General features: G+C 39.7%; 1 protein-coding gene across 2 annotated transcripts in view; it reads right to left on the bottom strand.

The window, feature by feature from the left end:
- LOC124554808 (uncharacterized protein DDB_G0271670-like) overlaps window positions 1-20,996 on the bottom strand; it is a 192,256-nt gene that overhangs the window by 95,928 nt on the left and 75,332 nt on the right. For both annotated transcript variants that reach the window (XR_006968457.1, XM_047128464.1), the window contains exon 5: window positions 16,842-16,986. Coding sequence is in view for 1 of the 2 variants with exons in the window: in XM_047128464.1 (XP_046984420.1) it covers window positions 16,842-16,853 (12 nt within the window). In the remaining variant the exon portion in view is untranslated. The remainder of the gene's footprint in view (window positions 1-16,841; window positions 16,987-20,996) is intronic.

Here is a 20,996-nt window from a genome sequence, read left to right as displayed (position 1 = left end):
GTTCTCGAATGAGTGACAGCTGTCAGTCCACATTCACAGAACATCCCATGGATATGGACACCCATGTCGTCCGTCGTGTCCCCCCCCCCCCCCTCTCTCTCTCTCTCTCTCTCTCTCTCTCTCTCTCTTCCCCCCCCCCCCCCCAATCCCCACATTCCTTCCTTCCCACCAAAACTTGCTGTCAAAGGAAAGAGAAAGTGGGTATTACTTGTCCAGAACTCTCTTAAAGATCATAAATAGTGAGACAGTGCCTGCTGTGAATACAGTTAATAGATTTTTGACAATGTGTAAACTGTTGCCACCAATCCAATTAAATTAAAATGCACTAGAAACACTGTTCAAGAAAGTCAATCATGAGTAAAATGGTTTCTCAACTAAAGAGCAGTCTTTTTTCATGAATAGTTTCAATAACCTAGAAAACATATCATAAACATAATAGGCATAGCAGTGTTGACAGCACAACTTACAAATAAATAATAGTAATAAGATAAATAACATAACATCATGCAAAATAATCCACACATAATTTTCTTTCTGGTATAGTAATTTGGGGGAATCCTTATTAGTTGTTGATGCCAAGTTGTGTTGATTATCGACTGTACTGGAGAACAGACAGCAACAAAATGAACATCATGTGGTATTAAGGAACATAGTTTGTTGAAGCCTTTCAAATATGATGAACAAAATCCAAATTTAATGTATCCTTATTTAATATTCACTTATTGTTTGAAATATAAATGAAGTATGCATGGGTAAGGAAGAAAACAGCAAACTGTGTTTTATTCAAGGCAATAATTCAAAAACATATTCATTGTTAAATCAAACATAGATGGAAATAGAGAGCTTTCATACAGAAACATCACCTCAAAATTAAGCCCTACTACTTTGCACAGGGGCTGTGGAAGATGGAACACCGCAACAAACAAAAGTGTACAAAGGCCAGCATGTGCTCCAGACATAACCATATGAGTGGTCAACTCTGCATGAGCAGTTGCAACATTTTATCTGTATCACTTGCAGCGTGTGCAAGCTATCAGGAAACAATACACCAGTTTACAGTCCTGTCCAGTCCAATTGCTCGCTGATGGTGTGGAACTGACTCAGATTGGAATAATAAATTGCTACAACATGCCAACAGGTGTAAAGCACTCAAGTACCGCTGCTAAAAAAGGGGCACACAGCAACTATGACATGTAGACTTGGGGGGCTGAGCTCTTTATACTGGACACATTAATAGCACTTATTAATCAAAAAATTAACATGAGAAATTATCGCTGCAGACAAAGGAGTGTTGAAAGACAATGGAAGTAACTTTTGCTCAATGAGCCTCTGTCACATTTTATACACCTTCTATTACATCACCCAATCCAAGCATTTAATCAGTGATGAGTTGGTAGGGACATCAAAAACATCATCTTCCTGTTCACCTTATCTTCAGGTTTTGGATATCTAAGCTCGGTGGATATTAAAAATGTTTATGCCATATCCACACAAGACTTACACAATACACTACAGAAGTGTATTAATCAAATATGTGAATAAATTGGAGGGCATTTAAGCCTGTTTGAGAGACTCAACTACTTTTTAATGGCTAAAGGGAATGTTCAGAATTGGTAGAAAACTTCCAGTAGTGTTCACATACAGTTGGCTAATACTGAACATAGTGATCAATGTACCAAACGAATTTTGTTTGTAGACACATGTTTATTTAGTTTTGGTCAATACTATCAACCATAAAAATACAGAACACTTATCTGAAGATAAAATTTAAAAAGCTCTGTATACAGAGCTTTTTAAATTCACACAGCTTCTTGACATATCAGTCTCTGACATGACTAACTGATCAATATAGTTTAAGTAATTTATTATTTTCACTGTAACATGATTACACATTACCACAGTACATTTGATGATGGTTTGGTGCAATTTTAGAAAATCTGTATAATATGTCTCATACAAAGGCTGCAAGTGTACACACAGCCACATTTAGAGGCATTCCTACCTAAGATAACAATTCAGCAACTGGATAAAAAATTAAATAAAAATTAAATAATCACAACACAACTGTTTTTATGCATTTATAATCATAACACTCCCTGATAATACAAACAGCAGTTACGAGTATTCTCTTTTTCTGCAAAGTGACTCACAACCAACCACTTTGAGAAATTGGCCGGATAACACTTAATACTTTAATAATAATAATAATAATAATAATAATAATAATAGTACCTAGTGTCTGAAAAGAAATACAGAAGTGCTAAAACAAAATAATTAGAATTATCATTCATCATTGAGTTACAGAACTCTAACCTTTTTGATGTCATGAAAATTTGGCTATGAAAATGTGCACCACAAAATGTTGAAGTTCACCTCTCTCTTTCTCAGTGATTCACTGTGCAACATTAAACTGCAATAAAATATATTACAGAAACTCAGTTGTCACAAGTTTCCCCACTTGATAATATGTCAAACTTTCATAAACATTGCTTTAAAATATTTGTGGTGGAAGAGAAGCGTCAATTTAGAATGACTGGTGCAGTGCAGATAGGAACAAAACTTGAAACTACAGTCTATATAAAATTTCTGTGGCAGAATTATGAAACAGAGCATAAAAAATTAATGGTATAAAAGTAAACACAGATACTGATGTGAAGTGGGACACTTCTGTACATAGATCAACAAAGACATAGGGTACAGGAAATAAATTGGAAGTAACTGTAACTATGGAATAGCAGCCCATTCCTTGTTTCTCAAATTTATTTTCATAAAGACATTACAAAACTCTGAAGCTCAAGATTGAACTGCATTTCTGAATGTGTTTTTCTGCCAGCACTACTCCACTTTTCCCAATTTCAGAAACTCTTCAGTAGATTCTCCCTCTTCTATCACCAGTTTTTTAAGCATTAATCTTATTACATTTAATTTTTAAACATTTATTTATAATTATTCAGTTAGTAATTTGCACAATTACCTCATCAAAAAGGAAACTGTGCAACTCAACAATGAAATCATAGAACCACTGGACAAGTTTTTCATATTTAGGGCAGCTAAAGGTCACACCTGGATGGATAGACAGGAAAATAGAAAATTTAAAATGGCTTGGTAAAAGAAAACGAGTTTTCAAAGCCAACTTTTCAACGTGTCTCAACAGGAAAGTTTACAATGAATGTGTATTAGCTATTTTGATGTACAGTAGTGACGTATGGACTCAAAATGCAAAATCCATTCAAAAACTGAGGGTTTCCCAGCAAGAAAACAAGAGACATGAGTTGGGATTCCCTAGACAGACAGGAAGAATGAAGTACATGGCTTAATTATGACTGCAGTGAAATGGAGGTGGGCAGTACTTATCGCGAATCGGGTGGTGGTAGATGGTTCAGGAAATTACTTTGCTCGATTCCAAAAGAGAATCAGCAGTGAAGGTCAAATTGTGGTAGTGGTAGTGGTTGTTGTTGTAGATGACAACATAGGCGACTTAGAAACTGCAAAGTTCATAATTAAAGACATTCTAAGCACAAGTACTGCATCCTACAACAGTTACAATGTAAAAATATGTTTATGCAATTCTAACTCAAATAATGTTTCCATAAAATACTTACTGTATCAGTTATGATGTATAAGATTCTCCCAGAAAACAATTCTAAATAATCTAGGTATAGCCAAATGTGAACTCCCTAAACACTGACTCATAAGTTTCAGCCAGAACAAAATAGACATTATGTGTAATACGTAAAAATATTGCCACAATCAATGTGCCATCTAGTGAAATTCAACAGTTAACGTGTTCTTACACTGTACGCTGAATTTCAATGACATCCCTGCTCTCGCATTTGCTACAAGATTCAAGTAACTAGTTGCCACATTTTGGTGTACACATTGTATACTACAGAAAATTGATACTACAATGGTTACAGTTACAATACAGAATAACAGGCACCTACACAGCCAGAAACCCTAACACGATCTGTGCACTGCTCCTCAAAATGCCTACGAAAGAGACAAATGGATGCAAAAATATTGGTAACCCAGATGCGCATAAAACAACCATCACTGTTCTTTGAGATAAGTTGGCCAGTATTTAACTAAACAAAGGGATATGATTGATTTACTAAATACACCAGACTGTATGACATGAGTGGAAATTAAGAACAACTTCAGCAACAACCAGCAGCTAGTTCACATGATATAGGAACAATTTAAGAAAATATTCAGTGTCAAAGTGAGGCTATGTAATGAAAAGGATAAATTGTTACGCACTGTAAAGATCACGCATTGGGTTGCAGACAGGCACAACAACGAAAAGATTCACACACACACACACACACACACACACACACACACACACACACACACACACAAAAACCAACCCTGGGCACACCTCATGGACATGTGACCACTATCTCAGGCCACTGCAACCAGAATGCTGAACTTGTGGCCGCAGCAACCAGCAATAGTGGGTCATGTATGCATGAGGTGTGCCTGCTTGCGGGAAGTCTTTTCATTGTGCCTCTCTGCAAATGAGTGTGATCTTTACGGTGAGTAGATCTATCCTTTTCACAATATTGTTGATATTCCAACCCAGGCTTTCCACTGTTTGAGGGTATGCAATTGTATACAACATGAGTTGCCTTTTCAATTGAAATAGCTTTTGATGATCTCTTTCCACCAAAACAGCCTGTGGTCTCTCTTCATAATTAAAAAAATTCTGTCTCTTCAGACTACAGTAATAGTTCATCATGAGACAGTTACGTAATATTTATTTCTCAGGTCTAACAAATTATGACTGACATTGCATACACCACAGAGAGAGAGCAGAGCACTTTTTATCACACTGGCCTATACCCAAAACTTTGTATCTGACAGTGATTCTGATTCCCCACCTAGCACAGACATGGACATGTCAGAGGTACTAAGGCTGTGAGTGGCAGCTGCGGGCCATCATTGTAAGGAGAGCCAACGCCAAGATATGCGCATCACGTAGCACCACCTGGTGGTTATTGTTTGCCACTGAACCTGCGGCCTGGGCTTGCAGCATGGCTAATTCCTTGCTGTACTCCATAGGTGTTTGTATTACTTCATTGCACAGCCAAGTTGATTTAGTTCGTTTCCAGTCTTGAGTGGTTACTGTTTTGGAATTATTCTATTACTATGCTGACTTCACTACATCCTGGACTTGTTACTGCATCATTCAATATGTGAAGTAAGTCTTTTGTGGGCTTGTAGAAATGTGTGTTCATTTTCTTGTGGTTCAGTGCACCCACCAGAGCAAATGAAGATAAACAGTTTACTAATGTCACACAAGATAGAAAACTGGTGATGAGGAACTTTCTCACTGTGCCGTTTAGTTTAATGAACCATGGATCCTGAGTCTGTCAACTTGTGGCAGCAGCAGCAGTTGCAGCAGTAGCACACATTGCTCTTCAAGTTTCTTCAAAACCAACAGCAGGTGGCAGTTGCCGTTTCCATCCTCCCCTCTACCGTTGCTTCCTTCATCAAGGCAAGAGAGATTTGGGAGGTCTATTTATGGAATTTCGATCTGCACTGAATGGCAAGTCAAAGTGATGATCCTGGATGCAGTTGAACACTGTTAATGTCATCTGGTAGTAAATTGAACGAAGTGGTGCAAAAATTATGCCTACTCTCGTACCCCAATAGTTTGAAGCTACGGTCACCAAACACACGTCATTGCAGTTAGGCTCAAGTTCAATCAGCAAGTTAAACAAAGTAAATGATCATATGCAGCAGGAGCTGCTGATTTACAAGGCTTAGCTCAAAAGTGTGATTTTGCCTGTCAAAAGTGTGGCACAACTTACCCAGATTTTTTAATTCAAGACAATATAAATCACCTGGCTCCACATCATGAAGTTAGTGCAAAGGCTTTAGAAATTTCAGATCCTACTTTGAGTGACGTATTAAAAACTGCTAAGACTTATGAAGTGATTGCCTCACTACAAGCTCTGTTCGATAATTCTTCTGGTTTCAACATTGATAGTGGTATTAGTCATTTCTGTACTCTTCAATCAACTGATGACCCTCAGTTAAGGTCATAATCTGGTTCACCAACTCATGCTTCCAGTAGTCCAGTGCTATGGGATTCAGCAGTTAGTGCTTCCTCATCCTCCACGTTGGTAGATACGCACTGACAAAAGTGCTTAGTTTGCCGTCAACTTGTCCTAAAGGGAGATGTGGCTCCTGAAGAGTTCTCCTTCCTGTCGTCATATGAGAACCCCAGCACAAGTCGTGCAATCAAATCAGGTCCAGAGTGCGGCCCTCATCATCACATGCATCACTGGATGTGCCGCAGCATTGTCTGTTTTGCTTGCTGCAAGCCAGGACACCTTGCGAATGTCTGGCTCAGCTGGTGGGCATCAACTTCGGCTGCTAGCATGCTGCATGTTATCCTGCATTTGCCAGGGACAGCAGCAGACGTGATACTGCAACTGGACATTGATGGGGTGATGGTGGAATTCCAGTTGGACACAGAAATGGCCGTGCCCCTTATTAATGGGTATAGTTCCTTGCACAATGGTTCCCCATTGCTGGATGCATTGTAGTGCAAAGTAGTGCTGTACAATGGCCAGTAGATCCTGCTGCAGGATCAAATCACGATGCAAGCTAAGTACAAAAACATAGCTTGGCAACTAACCTCGCTTGTAGTTAATTCTTGAATGACTAATAACATTTTTGGTCTCAACACTGTTGCGCTTTTTGGGCTCCAAATCCAAGATCAGGTGAATTTAATTTCTACTGCAATTTCATTCACGGAACTGGATGTGTTGTGTGAAAATTTCAAACAGTTTCTTGAACCTACTTTATGTTGTGCTACAAATTATCAGGCACACATCTCTTTGAAACACTCAGCAGTGCCAAAAGATCTCTAGAACTCGTCCAATACCATTCACCATGCATGGACAAGTTAAGGAAGAACTAGACGGATTGCAGACTCTGGATCTCAGTCTTGTCTAGTCAGTGGGCGACATCTACTGTTATTGCACAAAAGCCTCATGGGTCACTTCACATCTGTGGTGATTTTCTGATTACCATTAATGCCCAGACAAATGTTTGTACCCAACCCTAGGCAAGAGGAATTATTAGCTAAATTGGCTGCAGGTAGTATTTTTCAAAAATTGATCTCGCTGATGCATATTTTCAGTAACCTGTTAATGAGCCTACAAAACAGTTTTTAGTGATTTATATGCCATTCCATGTGTACACACATAACAGATTGATATTTGGGGTTGCTAGTGGTTCTGCAGTTTTTCAACAGCATCTAGAACATCTCATCCAGGGAATTCTTAGCTGTGTCAATTACTTGGATTATTTCTTAGTTAGGGGGGCCACGTGGGAGTAGCACTTGTGCAATGTATGACTGTTATTTGAGTGGTTGTACGCCAATGTCCTCCACTGTTGTTTCATGAAGTGCAGTTTCTTCCAGCCAAGAGTCAAGTATTAAGTAAAGATGGGCTTACACCAACACAAGACCATGTGACTGCCAGTATTAATTTACTAGTGCCTAAGAATCTGAAAGAATTGCAATCTTTTCTGGGCAAAATCAATTACTATGCCAAATTCATTCCAAATGCTGCTCGTATTTCCTTTGTGGGGTCAGAGGCATGTAGCAGGTGTTTGTGCAACTTAAGAAGTGTCTTAGACAGCCTCTTGTCTGGTGACATTGTTGCTGGGTGAATGGTTAACAATGGCCACAGAGGCGTGCAACTCATATGAGTGCCTTTCTGTCACATGAATTTGCCAACGGCACTGAAAAACCTATTGCATCTGCATCTAAGACACTGAACTCAGCACAGTAAAATTATCTGCAGATTGAAAAAGAGATGTTGGCCATCATTAATGGTGTTGGGAAGTTCCACATCTCTGGTACAGAGTTTCATCTGATGATGAACCACAAGACCCTGCTGTTGTTTGGACCCTATGCAAAACTTCCAGACAAAACAGCGCAATGGCTGTAAAGGTAGGCGTTGCTTCTTAGTGACCACACTTATACCCTGTCTTCTTTGCCGTGTGGCCCTTTTGCCGATACTGATAGACACTGATTGGCGTGTTTTGCAATGGACGCAAACCAGCGGCACACTCTTGAGTTTCCCATTACAGTGGGTGACATATGGGCAGAGAGGAGCCAGGACCCACTCCTTTTCAGGGTGTTGTCCACAGTGTGACAGGCCTGGCCTGAACATTTGCCTAAAGACATGGACTCAGAGTGGCATATTTATTTACCCCTCAGGCACAGTCAATGTTATGGAAGGAGTCATTTTGTTAGCCAAGGATGATGCAGAATGACAGGTGGTTGTCCCTCCTGCACCCCGCTTCCACATTTTGCATCACCTCCATATTGCACATTGGGGAATGTGCTGAACGAATGTAATGACACAGTGCCATGTGTATTGGCTGGGCAATAAATGCCACTGATGAACATACTGTCCGCAAATGCTATGTCTGTGTGCATAACCAATCGGCCCCAGCACAATGTTTTAATTTGTGGTCCCACCCTGACCACCCATGGCAAAGAGTACACTGAGATTTTGCTGGCCCTTTCCAGCAAATTTTACATATTCACATACACCTTTTCCTTTAATCCAAACAAATACAGAATCATTTACAGATATTTTCCTTCTGTTACGAGTATACAATGTTAGTGCAGAAGTTGACATATATGCTGATTTTCCAAAGTCTTTATATGCCAATTCAGCCATATGATAGGTACGGTAGGCAATAATGTCTCTGTCTACAAAACTTTCAAGGCCAGGAACATTAGGTACTCCTATACCACCTCGTACAATAGCTACAGTAAGCCAACCATTACCATGACTGAATGTATCATTAAGGTCTATGCTAAAATTAATTCCACATCCAACAAATACACAGGGGCCGTCGACGAGGGCATTAGCAGCAATGTTCTTCACGGTATTCCTCTTCTTGTCTGCGGCAGATGTAGTCAGTTCTATGTTTTCAATTGTTTTATATACTGTTTAACACCCTTTCATATTTCCCGCATGTAGTGCAAAATTCTGCATCATCATCTGAGGCCAAGGTCTGGCCTTACCTACAATCTTTGCTACAGAAAGGGCCCAAGCTAGATTCGTTTCCAATAACAGCCTACAATTTACAGCTTCGGCATTTCAGGATTTTTGTAGACGTAATGGTGTCGAGCACCTGACCATCACTCCTTTTCACCCGGCATTCAATTCGGAAGCAGAGCACTTGGTCAGGACATTCACATCACCGATGAAGAAAATCTTTATGTTGGCAAAGTCAAGCGATGCACTCACCAGCTTCTGGCCATATGCCAGTCAAAGCCTGTCAATAGGCGTAGCCTAGCTGAGATTTTGCACAGGCGCTGACCACATACCCTCTTTGACCTGTATCTGGCGGCATGAGCTCCACACTCCCATACCTTGCTGTACTATTGCACCTGCTCTCATGTGTGGGCTCACATGTTTGCCCGAAATTTCAGGTGCATCCATGGCGGCATGGTTAATGATGGGGGTGATAGATGCTAGAGGTGGCGGTCCTCCAGGAGTGGCTGGTCCGTCACTGCAATCAACTCTGCCCACAGCATGGTGTGACACCCCTGACTCCTCCTCAGGCACTGATAGGAAAGCACTGCTGGACTCTTTGCAAATCTGTAACAGGCTCCGGGTCTGTTCCTTCCCTCTCCACCCCCCTACCCCAGTGCAAGGCACTGATGGGAATTACATACTGACAAGCAATGGGAGCCAATGAGGTTGACCCCCTCCCTCACACCACACTGTGCACGACTCCTGTCCCTGTGGGCTGACCCTAGTTGTTTCCCAGAGGTCGTTACTTTGCTTCAATCCATGCACATGGTCCCACCTCCCACTCTGACCATGGAAGGTATGCTGCTCGAGCCAGTGGTGGGGATTCCCGTTTTTCCTTCTCCTTGTCCTCAATGCAGTCTGTGCAGGTGAGGCCATTTCTGTCCCTACATGCCAATTAGAAACGGGGGGGGGGGGGGGGGGGGGGGGGGAGGGGGGGGGCATCTAACCAGTGATTTGTATTGCATGACAAGCAAAGATCTGGATATGTCAATGGTACTAAGATTGCAAGCAGCTGCTGTGTGCTGTCGTCATAAGGGGAGCCACTGCAAAGATATGCATGTCACGTGGCGCCACACCATGACAACTGTTTGCTTCTCAGCCATAGCCTGTGGCCACGGCTTGTGGCGCCCATAGCCTGTGGCCACGGCTCGTGGCGCAGCTCATTCCTTGCTGTACTTTGTAGGTGTTCAAATTGTGCCACTGCACAGTGAAGTTGACTAAGTTTGTTTCCAGTTTCAAATCGTTACTTATTTGGAACTGTTGCATTAGTACTGACTTCATTATGTCCCGGACTTTTAAGTGCTTTGCTCAATACGTGTACTCAAGTCTATTGCAGACTTATAGGAATGTATATTCATTTCCTTGTGGTTTGGTGTATCCGCCGGAGCAAGCGACAAACAGTTTCTACCCATGCCACGTAGGTTAGAAAACACAGTCTTACATATACATGTACCTTCATGACTATTGGGTATGCAATTTCCCTTTATTCAGAAGCACGCAAGAAAGTAAGAGTATCATCCCATGTAAAGCCAAGAATATGATGCTAATACATAATATATCAAACTAGAAAAGAAAGTCAGCAATATTGGTATTTAGGGCATCCAAAGATTAAGTATTTCTTGTTACACTTCTAATCTACTAGAGTGGGCATTACCATATTATAAGCAAGTCAACAATTCTATGTGTGATATTATTACCACAATACATTTGCACTTCTGAAATACGAAACATTTTTGTACATTGTGTGCACAGTAGCTACGGTTGACTGATCTGCCATTCTGTACAGTAAGCCTGCCAAATTCACTAATCATAGTGGCGCAGTTTATTTGCTTTTTGATATGAAAAGAACAGTATAATGAAGCAAAAGGTTAACATTTAAGGCATTTTGTCGTGTAAACTGTCGTCAAATACACGGTTCAGTGTGACAGTGTAATACAAGGTTCAGTATCACGGTGTTTATACGAGTATATTTTTTTTTTTTTTTTTTTTTTTTTTTCTTAAATGTTGCCTCCCCCCCCTCCCCCTTTTCTTACTGGAAGAAACCTTTTATCCCAATAAAAAGGTTTCACTTTCAAGATGAGTGAACAGTACAAGGAAACTGCATTTCTCACAGTATTAACAATATTCTTGCTTTCTTTCTTATATGGTGATACCTCCTTAAAATGAGAATCATGCGGAACAGGGTAATAAGTTTCTGCCCATATGTACTTCAAAAATAATTTGCTATTCTTTATAACAAGAACACACTGGAAGATGTGTTTGCAATAATTATTAATCTTGTTTAGAGTTTGAGAAATTAATTCCTCAGTAAAATTTCCATCTTCCATTAAAAACTGATGAGGACACCATTCAGAAACAAAACACTCTGACTTAGCTCCTTATACTTGCCACTAGAAATTATTCACAACACCTTTTTTTTCTTTACTTGATGCAAACTGTTTCTTCCAGTGATTTATCTTCTTCTTCAGTCAGTCCTGGACGACAGTATAGAGGGGAAAAAAATCATTTTTCCATCAAAATACTTACAACCAAGGACTGGCCACAACCACCTCATTTGAAGAGTAACAGTATTATGAGAAGGGAAGTTGCTACTCATCATATAGCGGAGATGCTGAGTCGAAGATAGGCACAACAAAAAGACACTTACAATTTTAGCTTTTGGCTGTTAAGGCCTTCTAACGATGCTATGAACACCATCAGCAATTCTTGGTATTTGGTTGAAATTTCTCTGCACTCCAGAGTTATCCTTACATGCGACACCTTTCCATCCCCCCCCCCCCCCCCCCCCCCCCCACAGGTGTCCTAGTCTCACAGTATTTTGTGTACCAAATTTAGCTGAAACTGATCCCAGCATTCCAGTGTCACATTTCACATGTCACTCCTCCTTACCTCCACCCTCACACCAAGGAAAAATGTTGTGACTGGTCATCAGCCTCACAACCCTGAGAACTGCAGTGACAGTAGCACAATTCATTTTCAATTATTTTTGCACATCAATATTTCAATTGAGCTTTCCTGACAGTATATACTGAACTACCTTACAAAAATGTGGTCAAGCAGTATCGTCCAATCCACCAATATTTTGACAGGTTATCTTCCGACCTCGATCACTGGTAGTGATGGTGAGGTTCCCATAAAAATATAAGATGATATGGACAATTCTGCAGATGTGTTTCCAAACATTATTCATATGGTGTATATGTCAGGAAAATCTTGAAAAGGTCACATTTCTTACCGCTACTGGACAAAACTGAGCAATTCTGCCTGGTAACATACTTATGAAGTTTATGAAAAATGTTTGAAGTTACAATATATGCGACAGATATAATTCATAACAGAAACTGAGTGCAAAAAACATGAATATTATATCTACTACAGGGCTGTTTCAGAGGAAACTAGTTTGAATAGGATTGGGGGGGGGGGGGGGGGGGGGGAGGACTACACAGCAGAAGGGAGCCTGCAGAGGATACAAAGTGACAGAAATAAAAAATTTTATAAACAAATGTGTAGCAAATATTACTGGGATAACATCACATAGGAAGAACACTATTTCAGATCATTGATGAAAAAAAAAAAAAAAAAAAACACCTATGGATTACTGTTCAGGGTGGCTCATAAGGAATACAGTAAAACATTTTTAAAGAATCTCTGGGAATCAAAATATGTTTCCTTTAAAAGGTAATTTTCCTTAACTAAGAATTTAGCTCCAGTACGCTTACAAAGTGATACATTACCAGAACTTGGAATTTTTTTAATGCCATATATGTATCACTTTAATCACAACAGTATTGCTACTCACTATAGAGTAGATGTTGCCACACACACACACACACACACACACGCGCGTCTCTGGCCACCAAGGCTGGAACACAAGCAAGTGTGTCTGATGCGAGTAACAACCAGAGTGGTAGGGGCAAGGTGGCAGCTGGGGCAGAGAGGGGAAAAAGACAGCAGGGTGGGGGTGTGGGAGGGTGTAGTGTCGCATGTGGAAGCATGTAGGGATGTAGTGGGGACTGGGAACAGGGTAGGGCTGGTAGATGCAGTTGAGAGGTTTGAGGAGGAGGGAGGAAGGGGAGTGAAAAGGAGACAAGTGGAGGGGGAGGGGGGAGAGAAAGCGAGGGGGGGAGGGGGCTAGTTGTTGGTGTGTTGCTGAAGAGGGAGCATAGAAGATGATACGTGGGGGGAAGGGCAGGGTCTAGTGAAAGCTGAGGCCACAGAGTTATGGGAACATAGGATATACTACAGGGAAGGTTCCCACCTGCACAATTTAGAAAAGTTGGTGTTGGCAGGAAGGATCCAGATGGCATAGGCTGTGAAGCAGTATTGAAGTGAAGCACATTTGGTTGGGCAGCATGTCTAGCAACTGAATGGCTGAGCTGCCTCATTTCCACAGTTTGTCAGTGGCCATTCACGTGGACAGACAGCTTGTTGGCTGTCATGCCCACATAGAATGCAGCACAGCAGTTGCAGCTTACTTTGTAGATAACTTAACTGCTTTCACAGGTAGTCCTGCAGTTTATAACTCTCCAAATTTTTGGGTACAATACTGATGAAAACTTGAACTGGAAGAAGCATATTGCTGAGCTTCTCAAACAGTTAAGGTTAGCTACTTCTGCTCTTCGTGTAATTGCTAATTTGTGAAATAAATAACCAACCTCCTGACGTTTTTCCCATATTTCCACTCAATAATGTCTTATGAAACAATTTTCTGTGTTAACTCATCACACAGAAAGAAAGTATTGATTGCACAAAGGTAAGCAGTGTGGGAATAATATGTGGTGTTCACCAGCAGTAGGTACCTCTTCAATAAATAATCCATCACAATTTGAGAAGAATAGTGATGTCTATACCTACAACACCAGAGGGAAAAAAAAAAAAAAAAAAAATTTATTGTCCATTAATAAAGCTGTCAGTGGCTGAGAAATGAGTTCAATATGCAGCAACAAAAATTTTGACCATTTACCCAATAACATCGAATGTTTGACAGGTAGCAAAGCAAGTTTTAAATCTAACCTAAAATCATTTCTCCTGGACAAGTCCTCCTATTCCACAGACCAACTTCTGTTTTAATATCTAGTTTTTAAGTGTAGCTGCATGAGAAGGACAAAGAAAAGTGTTAATTAATGTTAACTCTAATCGTGTATCCATAGCCTGTAAACAGACTCATTCCACATCATTTCAATAAAAGAATTGTTTAAATGCTCTATGGAATATGAAACTAATCAACTAACTAACTGGCCGGCCACTGTGGCCGAGCAGTTCTAGGCACTTCAGTCTGGAACCGCGCTGTTGCTACGGTCCCAGGTTCAAATCCTGCCTTGGGCATGGATGTGTGTGATGTCCTTAGGTTAGTTAGGTTTAAGTAGTTGTAAGTCTAGGGAACTGATGACCTCAGATGTCAAGTCCCACACTGCTTAGAGCCATTTGAACCGTTTTTGAACTACCTGCCTACGCACCTACCTACCTAATTCATTTTGGTAGGAATCCAAGAAATGGTGGTAAGCCACCTAGAGATGGTAGGGATAAAAATATTTCGGAATTTCATCACAGCTAGGTTTCAGTTTGGAAATTGCTTAATATTTATTTTTTAAAAGTGGACCTTTTCTCTAAGCGGGGTAAGTTAAAAACCAAATTTCAAATACATCATTCTTATAACAATTTCACCAGGACCAACAAAAATCATTATTAAAAACAGGTGTTCCTTACAAGTAGGTTCATTAACACAGGTTTTTGCTGTAAGTCATACTGCATAATATTATAGTTTTCATGTGGGAGATATCCAGTACATTTTGACAAGTGTAGATGGACCTTCCGTTATGAGGCCATCCTATTAAAGTGTTGTCAATGTATCCCCATCAGCACACACTGTTCACTGTTTCAAAACACTAGAATTCAGTCTTCTGTTTGTGTGTGTGTGTGTGTTTGTGTGTGTGTGTGTGTGTGTGTGTGTGTGTGTGTGATATATATTAAAGTGGAAATTGATGAAATTCCTCGCACATTTCAATTCTATTCATCTAATTAATATCACCATAAAAGAAGAGACACAGATGTCTACCATTTATTGATGTTCTAGATTGACAGGAGAAATGTGGGGAATCTATGGGATTTTATTTACCACATACTCACCCATACAGATTCTAACTTTAGGTTTTCAGAGATGCCACTATTTTTCAAATACTGTACATGTGTAGGATCCCTTGGAAACTTATTTTACCAAGATCATGTACCACAATATGGTTGCCTCCATGATTAAATGGTAACTTACAGCCTTTATTCAGAATGAATAGGTATTTTCCTTATAAAATCAATGAGGCTCTAAAGAACAGAACCCAATATCAATCCCAGGAAGAAGATGGAAATGTGATCAAATCAATGTTTTTATCTTCCAAAATAAACAGAATCATGAACAAAGAGTGATCTTCCAACCACCAATCAAAATTGTAGCTCTTCTAAGCACAGTGAAGAATTATCTGCTTTCACACTATTACAAAATTCCACAGTAACGTGATAAGTGTACCAGAAGGCTAACTACATGCACAGTATAGAAATGGTGCATCAAACATCTGCACTACACTGACCACCTTATGGAAAAAAATTGATTAGGCAACTTAATCAACTGAGATAATGGTTTTCATTCAAGTAATGGACAAAAGCCATTCATTTCTTGTCTTTGCTGCTAGAGGAGTTTTTGTGTCCAGTCATTTGATAACTACACACTGCCCCTACTTTGAGCAACAAACTATCCAACTCTCAATCACACTGTTTCATCTATAGGATAAACTAACAATAGGTTATACTTGAAATATGCACTGACTAATATCTCAGGGAATAAACAAGACAGAACTGCACTTAAGACATCAGTTTCTGACTGTCCTTCAAAATCACTGAACAAATCAACTTGAAATACATTATTATGACTTATCTCTCTATAACCAGGATCAGTGAAGGAAGGAGAATGTTGTGAAGACTATACTCTGGAAAGATACAGTCTCAGAAGAGATTCTTTTTCTACAGAATGACCCTGTGCATCTCTCTCTCTCTCTCTCTCTCTCTCTCTCTCTCTCTCTCTCGCTGCAGGCAGATAGCATACGGTAAAAAGAGTACACATGGGACACAACAAGAGGCCAGATATTCAAAACAAAAAAATATGAGTAATAGATTGGAAGATGAAAAAAATCTCAAAATTATGTCGAAACAAATACGATAACTTCATTGCAGGCACACATGCTTATCAATTATTCTCACGTTTCTGTGTTGTGCTAGCAAGAAATTTCATCTGAGAACTTATGTAACGTCCCTGTAACAAAAGTCCATATTTCAGCAACTCTACACACCCAAAGGTAACAAATATGTAACAACAACTTTTATCCATCTTTGAAAATTCCAGTTATCTGTGATAAGAAGGGGGCGGGGGGAAACCACCCTCAGTTTGAAGCTGTAAACTGCTACAAATGAGATGATAATAATAATGATATTATTATTATTATTATTATTATTAATAATAATAATAATAATAATAATAATAATAATTATTATTATTATTATTATTATTATTATTATTATTATTATTTCAAGTGATAAAGTTTCAACTATTATGTTACTATCTGAAACTACTAGCATTATCACAAACATGACACACATCCACAGTTATCTACAGTGCTATGACCTTTCTTATCAGCTGTTTTTTGTTTTAATATTTATGACAGAAAAAGTAAGCAATAACAAAAATAACGTTTCCTTGAATTGTAAAGCACTGGTACATACCGCCATCATCATGAATGCAGGGCTACAGAGCAGTTTGTGCTTTCGGTAATTAATGCAATTAGCAAATACAGATAGTCTTCAAATTATACAGCTTTCTGAATAAAAACCACTTATTTCATCATACTATGTTGTCTCTGCTTCATACCTGCAAGCAAGCAAAGTGTTAAGTTTTTTACTACATTGCCAGATATAGCTGCGTCAAATTTCACCTGCAAACATTTCCTTCTCTTTTACACAGTGAGGGGGACTTTATTAATACATGGTTCTTTCTCATGCATTTCTTTATATAGAATTTCACAATTAGTCTGTTACAATGTAAAAAGTACATATTCCACCTATTTTATTTCTATAAAGTAAAATCAATAACCAAACATAAAGTACACCTAACTGGAACAAGTTAAAATCTGGTGGCACAAGTAATACAACAACATAACGACGGAAGTTCCAGCCAGCTTCACCTCACCGAGGGCCTACCAGAGTGTGTCATATCTGCTCTACAATCTCCAACTCTACCCTTCATCTTCTGCCACTCCACATCACAGCTTTATGATGGAGGAATGCTAATTAAAGGCCAACTGTAGCTAGAAACCAGCTGTGTTGCTTCGCATGTCTTGTCTCGGCAACTACTCCGAGAGCTGACTGCCATCATGAAACTGTGCTCTCATATCAGACTCCATGTTTAAGTTCCACAATTATGAACTTTAAAATGCCCAGCAAGTATATATCGCTATTTAATTCTACAGGACTTGTGGCATTTCTCTCATTACATACCTGCATTTATTAAGAACTAATATCTGTTTAACATTCCCAAATTCTGTGATTTTTCGATTGTGCTTGGCTTGCTCAAGACAATTTTCATTTTTATTCTTACTATGAAACATGTCTAATTTAGATAAACACAAAGAAATTAGGTCTGCAAAGTGGTTACTACATTTTAGTTTGAGCAGTAAATCAGCATGGCGTCCGAAGTACTGCAATTTATTCGGAAACACCAGTTAAAACTGCAAATATCACAGGTGGTTAAGAAATAGTAAATGAAACTGCTCAGTAAACAGTAATATTTGGTAGCATTCAACTGTAATGTGTGTCCTCCACCTAACTCAACAACATGTTGACCTCACTGGAGATGTAAAAAGTTATGTTTCCAGTCCGGTCTATTTCCCCTGACAACTCTCCTCAACTCTCAAGCAGCTTTTTCAACTTTTTTACCCAACCACTAAAGAAGCAGTTTTGCAAAACTGCCTTTTTCAATACAAAATATCAGCTTAAATTTTTTTTATAAGTGCCACCTATTAATCAATCTTTAAAACGCATAAATGCCCGTCATTTATGAATTCTGGGCATTTGCTCAGGTATTTATCCTGGGCATTTGTGCCAACTTATAAATACCCAGCCATTTTACACTACTAGTCATATGTTGACTTTCTACCTACTACATGATATCATCACCTAGTCCACTCATGAGGGGGAAGTCATGGCTATTATTCAGGAATTTGAAATATTGCCAGCAGCAGATAAACAGTTTAAACAGTCATAGGAGTTGACAGTATTATGTTCTGTACCATGGCAAAATGCACACAGTTATCACCACATCAAAATATGAATCCTTCACATTGTTTGTACAGGGTCTTTCAAAAATGACCGGTATATTTGAAACGGCAATAAAAACTAAACGAGCAGCGATAGAAATACACTGTTTGTTGCAATATGCTTGGGACAACAGTACATTTTCAGGCGGACAAACTTTCGATATTACAGTAGTTACAATTTTCAACAACAGATGGCGCTGCAAGTGATGTGAAAGATATAGAGGACAACGCAGTCTGTGGGTGCGCCATTCTGTACGTCGTCTTTCTGCTGTAAGCGTGTGCTGTTCACAACGTGCAAGTGTGCTGTAGACAACATGGTTTATTCCTTAGAACAGAGGATTTTTCTGGTGTTGGAATCACCGCCTAGCAACACAGTGTTGTTGCAACAAGACGAAGTTTTCAACGGAGGTTTAATGTAACCAAAGGACCGAAAAGCGATACAATAAAGGATCTGTTTGAAAAATTTCAACGGACTGGGAACGTGACGGATGAACGTGCTGGAAAGGTACGGCGACCGCGTACGGCAACCACAGAGGGCAACGCGCAGCTAGTGCAGCAAGTGATCCAACAGCGGCCTCGGGTTTCCGTTCGCCGTGTTGCAGCTGCGGTCCAAATGACGCCAACGTCCACGTATCGTCTCATGCGCCAGAGTTTACACCTCTATCCATACAAAATTCAAACGCGGCAACCCCTCAGCGCCGCTACCATTGCTGCACGAGACACATTCGCTAACGATATAGTGCACAGGATTGACGACGGCGGTATGCATGTGGGCAGCATTTGGTTTACTGACGAAGCTTATTTTTACCTGGACGGCTTCGTCAATAAACGGAACTGGCGCCCCATGTTGCAGTCCCATCGTCCCTGCATCCTCAAAAAGTACTGGTCTGGGCCGCCATTTCTTCCAAAGGAATCATTGGCCCATTTTTCAGATCCGAAACGATTACTGCATCACGCTATCTGGACATTCTTCGTGAATTTGTGGCGGTACAAACTGCCTTAGACGACACTGCGAACACCTCGTGGTTTATGCAAGATGGTGCCCAGCCACATCGCACGGCCGACGTCTTTAATTTCCTGAATGAATATTTCGATGATCATGTGATTGCTTTGGGCTATCTGAAACATACAGGAGGCGGCGTGGATTGGCCTCCCTATTCGCCAGACATGAACCCCTGTGACTTCTTTCTGTGGGGACACTTGAAAGACCAGGTGTACCGCCAGAATCCAGAAACAATTGAACAGCTGAAGCAATACATCTCATCTGCATGTGAAGCCATTCCGCCAGACACGTTGTCAAAGGTTTCGGGTAATTTCATTCAGAGACTACGCCATATTATTGCTACGCATGGTGGATATGTGGAAAATATCGTACTATAGAGTTTCCCAGACCGCAGCGCCATCTGTTGTTGAAAATTGTAACTACTGTAATTTCGAAAGTTTGTCTGCCTGAAAATGTACTGTTGTCCCAAGCATATTGCAACAAACGGTGTATTTCTATCGCTGCTCGTTTAGTTTTTATTGCTGTTTCAAATATACCGGTCATTTTTGCAACACCCTGTATTTACAAACAGCAGACATCACACACACTTTAAATAATTCTGCAATGAAAGAGTGTCCCCATTGAATGAACACGAGAGCAAACAAATAATTTAAAGCAGCCAAGGAAAAAAATGCAGCTGTGAATTAGTAATCATCAACATACATTTGAAAGAGAACATTCTTTCTCCATAGGCTTTAGGCTTTATTCTTTAACTGTAATTACACTCTACAATTAACTACTTTCAATCTCATTGGTATTATGAAGCACACATTGTAAAACGATCTTGGATATTGCTTTACAAGTAAAGGCTGTATAATTAGGTTTGGGTGGTGAGAGATGCACAATTACCAATGACATTTAAATGAGCTAAGTGCAAGACATACAATGAAAGTATATAGCCTATGCAGGAAATGTGTTCTCTTATAAAAAGATTATTCTACTTGCGTATCCAAATCTACAAAAGAAAATTCAAACACTTAGCTGAGGCCACAAGACAAGTAGTGCATTATGTATGAAACACATGACCACAGTATTCGACTGAGACAAAGATGAGGCCAGTCACAAATTTTTCCATGTTGCACCAAAGGCTGCTGCTAGTAAAAAGTAAAAAATTCACTTCACCACAATTTTAAATGTCATGTGATCAAAAGAAATGCAATTACTCTCCACTGCTTTCCGAACAAAATGTTTTTAGTGTGCTGAAGACATAACCAAAATTTATATGTGGCAAAAAACTATCAGCACACGCACAGACTTATGATGACCAAAACACTAATATCGTGTTTGCGACCTCGTTATGGAGACATGAAAACTCTTTCTAAGGAAAACAATGTAGAACTTCTCAAAAGCTTTAATGTAATATAATTTGTCTTTTTAACTGGAATTACAATGCATATTGACCAGTTTCCTCTGTAGATAAACAGGGGTGCTTTCAACTGAAATTGAAAACTGTCTTGAAAACCGCTCAAAAACCAACATAAGATTGGCACTGCCCCCAAATGTTTAGAAAGCTATTGCTGTAAT

The sequence above is a fragment of the Schistocerca americana genome, chromosome X (assembly GCF_021461395.2).
Source record: "Schistocerca americana isolate TAMUIC-IGC-003095 chromosome X, iqSchAmer2.1, whole genome shotgun sequence".
Lineage (NCBI taxonomy): Eukaryota > Metazoa > Arthropoda > Insecta > Orthoptera > Acrididae > Schistocerca > Schistocerca americana.
Note: the sequence above shows the minus strand (reverse complement) of the source record. Positions and strands in the feature narration are given on the sequence as shown.